This window comes from Carettochelys insculpta, chromosome 11, assembly GCF_033958435.1.
Source record: "Carettochelys insculpta isolate YL-2023 chromosome 11, ASM3395843v1, whole genome shotgun sequence".
In the NCBI taxonomy this organism is placed as follows: Eukaryota; Metazoa; Chordata; order Testudines; family Carettochelyidae; genus Carettochelys; species Carettochelys insculpta.
This window is the reverse complement of record NC_134147.1, coordinates 19,460,238-19,471,253: the sequence shown is the minus strand read 5'-3', so window position 1 is coordinate 19,471,253 and position 11,016 is coordinate 19,460,238. Positions and strand designations below refer to the sequence as shown.

At 50.9% G+C, this 11,016-nt stretch overlaps 1 protein-coding gene across 2 annotated transcripts in view; it reads left to right on the top strand.

Moving 5' to 3' along the window:
- The first annotated feature begins 1,939 nt into the window (after positions 1 to 1,939).
- Positions 1,940 to 11,016, top strand: part of MACROD1 (mono-ADP ribosylhydrolase 1) — a 215,355-nt gene continuing 206,278 nt past the window's right edge. The window contains exons 1-3 of one of the 2 annotated variants that reach the window (XM_075005194.1): positions 1,940 to 2,359; positions 8,091 to 8,192; positions 8,720 to 8,839. In XM_075005194.1, coding sequence (XP_074861295.1) covers positions 2,089 to 2,359; positions 8,091 to 8,192; positions 8,720 to 8,839 — 493 coding nt within the window. In that variant the 5' untranslated portion in view covers positions 1,940 to 2,088. The remainder of the gene's footprint in view (positions 2,360 to 8,090; positions 8,193 to 8,719; positions 8,840 to 11,016) is intronic. The other variant, XM_075005195.1, reaches the window with a different exon arrangement.

The window sequence follows — 11,016 nt, the reverse complement described above, 5'->3', positions numbered from 1 at the left end:
CACTTCGAGTGAGTGGCTGCTATTATGCAAATGAGGTGCTGAATTTTCATATCATGCCCTATCGAAAAGGAACGGTCCATGTAGATGAAGGAAAAATGTTTCAAATTAAAATATTATTTTATTATTTATTATTAAATAGCTATTTATTATTTATTTTAAACAGTTATTAAAATAGCATTTCCAGACTCATATTGCTATTTCCAAATAGTGTTGGAACTCATAGCTTATTTTGAAATAGTGCTATTCTGTATCTTAATAGTGCCTCTTTTGAAACAGCAATTTCAAAATAGGCATTATTCCTCCTGCATGGAAGGCTACCGATTTTGAAATAACACACCCACCATTTTGATTTTATTTCAAAATAGTGTGTCCATAATCTAGATGCTAGCAAATTTATTTCAAAATCACAGTGACCTTGGACAAGTCATTTTGTTGCTCTGTGTCTCATTTCGGAGGATAACACTGACTTATCCCCAAGAAGTTTGCAAAACTATGGGTAGCTGTGAAGTGCTTTGTAATTTTAATTCTCCAAATACAGACTCAAGCAACCATATAGTGTGATAAAACTGAACCTTAAAAGTTTGCTCTAAGACCTATGAATCTTCTTAAATAAGGATTTTAAGACAAAAAAGAGGGTGCCCTCCTAGTTGGATAGCATGGATCTAAAGCAACTGCCCTGGAGACTAGCAAAAGGCCACATCTCCCAGCAAGCAGTATCTATATCTTCTGGTGTGACTAGCACTGCTAAATTTAGTAGGGTTGTCAAGGCACCCTGCAAAGTCTGGAGGTAAAGATCTATTTATAGTGAGGAAGCTACCATACTGTGCTGTTTAAATAGCCTCTGTGAGTGTGTGTATTCCCTTGGCAAATAAATGATTGCGTTTTAAAAGTAGCAGATGTTTCCTGCCCACAAGTAGCTTAGAGGCAAGTTGAGAGCAAGTCACTGAAGTTAAATTATAGCTTGTTTTGCCTAGGATTCTGGGAACAGTAGTTTGCAAAGCTGGCTCCAAAGTTTTCGGTCTCCCTGGTTTCAAAGTTAAGCCTAGCAGTCCCAGGAGAGACCAAGGGGAAAATGTGGATGAATTCTTGTTTTATGTTTGTGCTCAGGGCTTTACTGACATGGATGTATTAATCCACCATGAGATCTTGGGTGATATGTGATGTTATTGCCAGTTTATTTATGAAGACTTGAAGTATAGAGGAGAAAAGAGGCTTGCCAAAAGTCAAATAGCTAGTCACTGATAGAGCTGGGGATAAAACCCAGAAATCCTGATTTCCAGCCCACCTCTGTTATAACTTATCAGACTGCAATTCTCTCCCACAGCTGGCAACAGAAGCCATGTATCATGACACCCAACCCTATGGCTGCTTCTATTGCTGGATTACGATACTACAATGAATGTGATTTATGAGGGACAGAATAGTCCACAGTGCAGGAAAGCAGCTCAGAAGTCTGGGGTTCTAGTCCGAGGTCTGCTGTGTGCCTCTATTTCCCCACTCACCTTTTGTCTTATTGGACTGCCAGCTTTTCGGGGGGGCAGGGGAAAGCTAACTGCCTGTCATTGCACACTGGTGCAGAACCTGGTGGGATAGAGCTCAAGTCTCAGCTGGGCATGGTACAGCACCCAGAACAACAGGGGCAAAGCTGGCTGTGCTTCAACCATGCAATCCAGGGCCGGCAGAGTAATAATGGAGTGAAACCAGCTAACAGCCGGGGTAGGCCGCTGCTGGCCCAGGATCAGTCCCCTTAGCTGCCACCCGCAGCCACAGGCCCTGCTCAGCTCCCTGCCCTTTTTCGCTGCATGAGAGCCCTTTACTGGCGAGAGAGGGGAGCCCTCTAAGCGCTTGGATGGGGGAGAGACTACATTTCCCAGCACCCCTTGCACAGAGATGGGCGTGTCTGTAAGTGCAAAGCCCTGGGTGAGTGGCAGGCGAGAACAGCGCAGCGGCAAGTCTGTCCCTTTCCCTCCCCCCTTCCCAGCCAAATACCAGGGGCAGTAAATAAGGGAGAAGAATTTCTCTCGGCTGCTCGGTGACCAACCAGGAAGGCTGGGCAGGGAGCCCCAGTGCCTTCCCTTCTGCGCGACCATGCCAAGGCTTCTCATGACCCTGCCAGGCAGGAGACTGTCTGGAGCCTTAGGGCAGCTTCTGGGGGGCTGGGGCAAAGGCAGGCTCCCCAGGGCGCTGGGTGGTGTCAGCAGGGGCACGTGGAGCGGCAGGGACCCACGCGCTAGCAGCCTGCCCCCTGGCACAGTCCAGTTGGTGTCAAGAGTCTTCCGGAGCTGGGCGGCTGCTCCCCCGCTAGGCATGGCGGCTAAGGTGGATCTGACCACGTGCACTGACTGGAAAGAGGCAAAAAGTAAGTGTGAGGGTGTGTGCGTGTGTGCTCCATGCCCAGCGTCCCTCTTCCCTCGTCCATGTGCCCCTTTCGCTGGGCATTGTACAGCCGTTTGCACCATGCCTCACGTAGGGCCACTTACGCTGCCTTATTTCCACCGCCAAGGGCATTCGTTCCTTCCCTGGGCAGCGGGCAGCTTTGCAGAGAAGCTGTGTGCCACAGTGGAAGTCCCACCCCAGGTATGGAACAGCTGGGACCTGGTGCCACAGTGCCTTGGGTTTGTTTAAAAACTGATGCCGCTCCTCTAACATCAGCACCTAGCTGTGCCGCAGCGGTACTTCATGATGCCTCAATACATCAGGTGATTTGTGGGATCCCCTTCAGGGTGGGTGGGAGTGCATGTGTGCGTCCAGGCTCCCAGCATCACTTGCATCGTATCCCAGAACTCAACTGGCAGCTGCACCATTCCCAGGTTGGTTGAAGGGAGGCAGCGTGTCCCATCCCAGGTGCTGCAAGGAGAGAAAAGGCAGGGCACGAGAGCTGTGTCACTGTTCCGCATGGGACTGGCTTGCCAGAACCAAACCATGGGACCAGAATGCTCTCCTCCAACTGCTAGTGGCACTGCACTGCCCCATGCCTCAAGCTGTGCTGAGCCAGCACTGACCTCACCATGAGAGCTGCCTTGGACGTGAGGAACTCACTGGCCTACCTGCTTACTAGTGGCAGAAGGCGCACAAGCATCCATGTTGTGCAGCTGGTCCTGTTTCCCTTGGGTTATTAATCCTCTTCATTAGGGTCGTGCCAGGAATCAGCTTTGAACAGAGCCCTGTTGTGCCAGGCATCATACAAAGCCAGAGTAAGAGGCAGAATCTGCCCCACTGAAAGATGGGGTCGGTGGTAAAGCCGGGGCTCATATTGACTGGCAACTCTGCATTTAATCATTGCACCCCTGGTGGGGCTGGCTTGTTACCAAAAAACCCTACACTGCAGCCCTCTTCCAGGGCCTCTTTCAATTTATAATGAGATTCAGCATCCACATAGCCTCACCCGAGTCCTGTGCTCTAGGCTTAAGAGGTTATTCAGTCCCTATCTACAGGATTATCTTCTTCAAGGCCCAGGATTTCCTAGGCCCTTGGCATTGTTGTTGTATGAAATGCTGTGCCACGGGCCTTGAAGAACCATGCCGAGACTGGAGAATTGGGAGTTCTTTAGGAAGAGTTTATTAGATGGCCAAAAAGCCACAATTCCACAATCAAGAGAAATGACAGTTTTGGCCAAAAGCCCAGTGAGGCTCAGGGGCAAAGTGAAGGCAGCAGTTAGACATTAAAAAGAAAGTAATATAAAACAAATGCAAGAGAGGGGTAATAGACAGCAATTGAGCTAAATTAGAAGCTAGAAAATCCAGAGAACTGATAAGGAGAGATGAAAGCTTTAAGGAAAAATGCATTTCTGGCAGAGTCCAGGAATATAGGGAGTTTAAGTACCTTAGGCTAATCTATGCTACCATGGAAGATTGACCCACTCAGGGTCGATCTTCCAGGGTTTGATTTTGTGCACACACAAAATGACATTCTCAGGGGTCAAAGTCGACCTCTGTGCTCCTTGCATGAGGCAAGGAGCAAGGAAGGTTGAAGGGAGAAACGCTGTCGTAAACCTTCCCCTGTGTGAACAGATATGGAAATTGGCTCCATTCTGTTAAAGTGCTACAAGACTGCTTTTTTGTTGTGTGAATTTCCTGTGTTCGTGGACAGGACTTTCATTAAAAATGTGTTTTAAGAGTATTTCACTAGTGCCTCGATGAAGATTGTAAAATTACATGTCTAAAAATTCATCGTCACCCACACCCCGAGGGCTGCCATCAAGCATAGGAGCACCCATTTAATAGTACTGCGTAGGGCCCCCTAAATCTCAAGAGTCCTAAAGGAGCTGTCTGAGGAAATCTCTGGCTTGCGTGATGGTCATTTTTAATAAATCTTGAAAGCGGGGGAGGGTGGAATTTCAGAAGACTGGCAAAGTGCAGACGTTATGCCAGCCTTCGAAACGGGCAAGTGGGATGATTCAGGTGACTGTAGGCTGGTTAGCCTGACATCAGACCCAGGCAAAATAATGGAAGAACTGATACAGGATTCAGCTGATCTAGAACTAACGGGCCTATAATTAAGTCCATCAGCATGGTTTGATGGGAAATAGGCTTTGTCAAACAAATCTGAATTCTCTCTTTGAGGAGATTGTTTGATGAAGGTTACCGCGTAGATGCAATACACCTAGACTTCTGTAAGACAACACTATATCATGCCAGTAGAGCACATTACCTGGATTAAGAACAGGTTAACAGATCTCAAAAAGTAGATGTCAGTGGTGAATCCCCATTGAGTAGGTTCTCAAAGGCAGCAGCTGCAGTGGTCCAGGACGGGAGAACTTCCAGGAACAGGAGTTTAAGGAGGAGCCTGGATAGCTACAGGAGATCCAGGAGAAAAGCTGCAGTCAGCTGGAGAGCTCTGGCTCCAGGCAAAAATCATACCTGAGTGCCACTTGGCTACAGGGCCCGGGACTGATAAACACAGATGGAGTCTGTGTCCTTGCTAAGAAGCCTGGATGAGGCTTAGCATTCCTTCTAATTTTTGTCCACCTGTGTGTGGAATAAATTTTGTTATATGCATTGAGGCATGTGCAGAGGCGCACCACTGGTAGAAACACATGCTGCCGGCTGTGGGCGCTCTGCTAATCATCTGGGCGGCATTTGAATCTCTTCTGGGCGGCTGTACAAGCGCTCGGCTTACAGGGAACGCAGGTGATGTTCTTGTGTTTTGTGTGAATGAATGAGACCTTCAAAAAGCCTTGCTAAGCTTCCTGGTTGGGGAAATTAAGGCAGGGTGTGTCTGTAGTGCTGTACCTGGCCACACAGAGGCGTGTAGGGTGGCATCTGCCTTCCAGGGTATCCATAGGGAAGTTCTGTAAGGATAAGTACTAGGCCTGATGCTAGTTAATGTTTCCACCAATGCTTTGGAAGTAAATATAAAATCACCACAGCTCAAATACAGGGATGACTCAGAGATGTTTGAAGCAGGGTGATGAGGAGAGTCCTCCAGCAATCCAGATAGATAGGTAAGCTGGGCCCTTCTAACAAAGCGTGCTTTACACAGCCAAACATGAGAGCATGTGGTAGAGAAGCACTTAGGGATGCCCTTCCCTGTGCGAGGAGAGTATCCTGGGAAGTGGCGACTCAGAATAGGAATTGGGGGTCATAATGGACAGACAATTCAGCTCAAACTCCCACACTAGGGTACAAAGGACCGGTGTGATCCTTATGTGTCCTGTCAGAAGAGGGAGGGAGTGAGCCGGAGCAGAGTCATGAGTTTAGCTCTGAATACAGCACCAGCAAGACCCCTGCTGGAAGGGAACATCTTGTTGCGGGGGCCACATTTCACAATCAATGATGAAAATGTGGAGAGGCTGCAGAAAAGAGCCACAGAAGTGACCTGAGGGTGGCAGAAGGTGCCTGAGAATCAGAAGCCTGGGGAGCTCAGTCTGGGCAGCTTCTCAGGAAGGTGACCTTATTATAGGCGTGCGTGTGTGTGTGTGTGTGTGTGTGTGTGTGTGTGTGAGAGAGAGAGAGAGACATTTCAATTAACAGTGCAGGTGATTAACAGTAGGAACGGTTCCCAGCAGGAATGATGGGTTCTCCATCTTCTGATGTCTCCAAATCCCCGCAGGCCAGATGCTTTAGTCAAACACAAGACTGGATGGGCTCAGCGCAGGGAAGCTGGGTGAACTTCTCTGGCCTGTGCTATGCAGGAAGTGGTGGAGAATGGAGACTTTTCTAATGGCCTTATGTAAGAGAGTGCCAGTTAGTGGTGAAAGTAAGCTTGTGTGCCCTGGCTTACAGCTCCAGGAGGAACCCACTGAGCTGAGGCAAAAACCAGCAGGAAGCTACTTAAAGATCTGGCAGGGACCCAGGTTGTAACAGGACAGTGCCAGTAAGAAAATTTAGGTATTTTCACCCCTGAGTGCCCCAGACTCTTGAGGAGACCAGGTCAATGCTTTTCCAAAGTTGGCGGCTGGCTGCATTCAGGTGGTGCAGAAAAGCCTTGTTTGAATTCCCCTGAGAAAACTGTGTTTGCACGCTGGAGGGTAGTGGAGACTGTAAGGAGAGCCAGGTGGCAGGAATCCTTGGTTGGTTTCCCAGCTCTGTTGGAATTGTAATCTCAGAAAATCACCTTTACTTAATATCTGAGCTGTGGTGGGACCCTTGGTCGGCTGGTTTGATAAGGGTTCAGGGCTATCTATCATAGCTCCATGGATCCTGGGGCTGGAAGGGTAGCTGGGGTAGTCTGCCCTCCTACATTGCACAGGTGAGAGGTTCCCCCCACCCACCTGGCTTTCTCCTGGAGCCCAAGCCATTGGGGCAGAGCTAGGCCCAAGCCCGGTGAAAGTGACTGTGAGAGGGACATTGGGGATCCCCCTAGAGTTACCACCTGGCCCGTATTTGACCATCCTGGCCAGGTTTTTATGGATTCGCCTTTGCCTGGTGCCAGAAAAATGTCATCTGCTGGGTTTATTTTAATGTGAATCTAAAGATTGCTTTACGGTTGCAACATACTGGGATAGCTCTTGCAAGCGTAATGCAAATCTCCTGTGTAGTGAAAGTGGCTGTATCCAGGGCAGGGGGAGGGTGGGTTGTGGAAGGATTTCTTGTGGGGGGTGGTCAGCTGGTTTCTTTTTTTTGGGGGTGGGGTGGGGTTGCATTACAAAGGTGGCAGTCCTAGACCTGCCCCAGGGCACTTGCTGCAGGGGCTGATTTCCCCTCCCTGGTGCAGGGCAGAAGGCCCCAGTGTCGGGGTTCTGCCAGCAAGCTGTGGCATGATACTCCCCCAGCAGGGCAGGCAGGATTGTGCCACTTTGAGGGGCTCAGGCTCAGAGTGTGTCACACCAGCGCTTGGGTCCATCCTCCTCTGCAGGGCCACCTCAGGCAAGAACCCTCCCTCAAACAGCTGCACAGGCTCTGCTCCCGCACTTTTGTTGCTGTGGCAGAATTTCAGCTGGGCTGGGGGCAGGACAGACCACCCTGTCTGGGGCAACCCCCTCTGATTGGCTGCCTGCCCCACTTGCCCACCTCCAGGGCCAATCCAGGTGGCTGTTGGAAGTGCCCCTCAGAACCCTGAAGCCTCAGAGAGGGGGGATATCTGAGGGAGGTGAGCGGCTCTTCTCCCTCCCTCCCTGGCAGCGAGGGGGTTAGGCAGTGGGAAGGGGAAGCGCCCCCTAGAACTGCCCCCCCAGGCCTGAAAAGGGCGGGGACTCCCTCTCCAGATAGGCCAGGGAGCATGGTGAGAAGAGCCCAGAAAGTGAGGCTGGGCTGGGCTAGAGTAAATGGGGGGTGCGGAAAAGGAGGGCAGACATGACAGGGGGACAGTTTTGACTGGGTGTGGGGGGCAGATCGGGGGTAGAGCTCCGGAGGCAGGGGCCCATGTCACCTTACCTGATACAGTGGGAGAATGGGCAGCAATAATGGCCCCCCTCCCACCCCGACTTCCTCACACACGCTGGGCACGGTCTGGGGAGTTCAATCATCACAATACAAAGGCAAAAAAAAAAAAATCTGGGGGGGGGGTGTTTGCCTCCGGGTTTTGCTCCCTGGGGGTGTGCAATCCTGAGCTGTATGAGAAGTGCTTCAGAAATGCTGGGGGCGATTATAGGGGCACCTGATTCTCGTTACCCTAGTAACACTTCGGTGGGCCTTGTCCCTCTTCTGCAGCATACCTGAAAGGTCTGAATCAGAAGCAAAGACGGGAGCATTACTTCACCAAGGACTTTATCGCACTGAAGGACGTCGATACCTGGAAAAAAATGGCTAAAAGTGAGTCTGGGGGTTTTAAAACCCCTTTTTTAGCGGGTGGTAGATTTTCATTGCAGGTCAGGGTTGAGGGGCACTGATAGAGCTGTTGTAAGGGCTCCTGGGTGTGGGATAGCAGGGGACTGGGGGCGGATTGAGGGGTACTGCAGTGGTCTTCCAGTACAGCCCCCTGAATGTTCAAACCCAAATCCCACTGTGAATAGTGGGGCGGAGGGCTCCCTGATTTTGGGTCAGCTCTCCCTCCTAGTTCAATACCTGCCAGCATTGGAGATATTTAGGAACAGACTAGGTAAATATCTAACAGGGATATAGATGGGGCTTGGTCCTGCCAGGAGGGCAAGAAACTGGATTTGATGACCTCTTGCGGTCCCTTCCAGTTGTAGTATTCTGTGACTCATCCCTAAAATGGTATGGGGCCTGGCACTGCCCTGCCCTTTCTGTTCCACATTCCCAGTTCTGTGAAGGAGGGTATGGCTGGACTCTTCTCCAATGGGGCAGAGAAACCCCTAACCATGGCCCCTTGTTTCTAGATGCCCGACTGAAGCAGCCTGAGGAGGTCAAGTTCCCCAAGGACAATCACCTGAATGAGAAGATCTCACTTGTGCGCCAGGATATCACCAGACTGGAGGTCGACGCAATTGTCAATGCTGGTGAGTGGATCACAGATCCCCTCTGCTGACCAGGACCTGTGCTGATCTGTTACCTGCAGCTCCCCCGCTCTGCATGTTGCTGGCTGAGGGTAAGTGCTTCCTGGCACAGGAGGCTCATACCCCACGGTGAATATATGGAGGAAGAGGTTTGGTTGGGAGAAAACATCCTCCCAATCCACCTCTGGGACTGGCAGGAGCACCAGCTGCCAGTCAGGCTGTGCCCTGAGTAGGGAGAGCGGGTTCTGTGGTGTAGGTGCTGGGCAGCCCCCAAGAGCTACTGGCTGGGTGCCAGTTCTAAAGTGCAGGGCTCCCGCCTGCTCAGAGAGCATGCAACCTGTGCCATTTCTGCACAGCCACTTCTGTTGTCCCCCCAGAACCCATTAGTTGTGTAGGAATAACCTCATCCCAGTTGTGTTGTAGAGTCTGTTGATCGTCCCCCTAAAGAACCTGCTGTGTGTGTAGGGTCTAGCCCTTTTCCAGCTGCTCTATAGGGTTGGTTGTTTGCCAGCCTAAAGATCATGGTGCATGTTTAGGATTTTGGTTGGCTGTGCGGGGTGGCTGGATCTGTTGCCACTTGTTTCCCCGGGCTGCGTTTCACCATGCTGCGTAGTGAGTCATCTCTGTGAGGTGGCTGGGGCTTGGAGCTGGTTGGCTGCTGTGGATTTATCTGATATTTTTTTTTTTTAGGCCTTTGTCCAGAGCAAAACTCCCCTGCCCCGTTAGTGAAGCCAAGCTGGGGTGTGTCTGATTGAACTGGGGGGAGGCAGGTTTCATGGCGCACTGTCCCCATTTTTGCTGCTGTCCATCTGTGGGCTTGGTTTGGGGTGGGAGTCAGAATGTTGCTGGAAATGGAGCTCGGTGAGCTAACCCTGCCCGAGCTTTGGATGGCTGTAGGGCACCAGCCCTGCCACCTATCAGGAAATGGGCTGAACCAAACTCAAGGGTGGGCAGGTTGGGGGCTGTTTGGATTCCATGATACAGCTGAATACTCCTCTGTTGTACAATGGCTAAGTAGGGTGTGGGGGAGGCCGTCCAGTGCAGCATCTTCAGGCTTACACACTAGTGAAACATCTCTTCTTGTGTCCCAGCCTGTCGGCAGACTCAGGCGAGTGTCATTGTCAGTTCCTCAGGGCAGTGCTGTCTTCTGAGAGTGGTTGGCTCAGGCTCGCTGCAGATGCAGGCAGTGGTTGTGCTAGGGGCAGCTCCCCCTCCTCAGTGTGCTTGGCTCAGGATCTCTGCAGTCTGGGGCAGGTATTGCTGTAGCAGTCACACTTGAGACCAAGTTTTCCAGCTTTTTGGCTTGACCCTCTCTTTGTTCCTTTCAAGTGGAAGCTGAGACTCATGCATCATTCCGTGACTCCAGGAGCAGGGCTTTTGAGAGAAATGTCAAGTACCAGGAGCCTCTCAAAAGAACTGTGAGAGCTGGCAGGTGTAATCATGGACCTGAGATGACAGATTCCGTGTCTGTTCCTTGCCACTCCCCTGCCTTGGGCTCCTGCCTCTCATTTCCCATCACCAGAACCTGACACTCATAGGCCAGCTTGAAGTGGGTGGCCCCAGAGGGAAAGGCACTGTCTCTCCTTCCTTTTCTAGGAAGCATTCTGTGACCAGGAACTCTGCGAACAATGAGATGGGGTGTGTATGTGTGAGATGCTTTACTCAAATGACATCACTGAAAGATGAGACCCTGTCAGATGCTGATTCACCTTCTCTCCCTGTGGTCTCGGAACTGGCGTGTGCTAAATCTGAATGATGGAGCCTTCCCTAGTGCCCTGTTCCCTCAGCGCAAACTCTCCATTCTGTAAGCAATTGAATCTGATCCCAGAGTCCCCCCGAGAGATGGCTCTGGTGCCATTTATCTCTGACATCCAGCTAAGGAGCCTGTCAACCCAGTCAGCACACACCTCTCAAGCTGCTGGCAGATAAGCTCTAGCCATATGTTCCCTGCTTGCGTTCATCATGGTGGGTGCTGCTGGGGAAAGGGCTCTGCTTGGAGTTGGCTGCTTTCTGACAACTGTCTGCACCATCAGAGTTACAAGCCTGGTCCATCCATCCCTGTATCCCACATCTGACAGTGGCCAGTACCAGATGCTTCAGAGGAAGTTGTGAGGCCCTGCGGTGGGCAGATGTTGCGTAATCGACTTTCCCTGGATGCCTGATCCTAACCCCTACTAAAG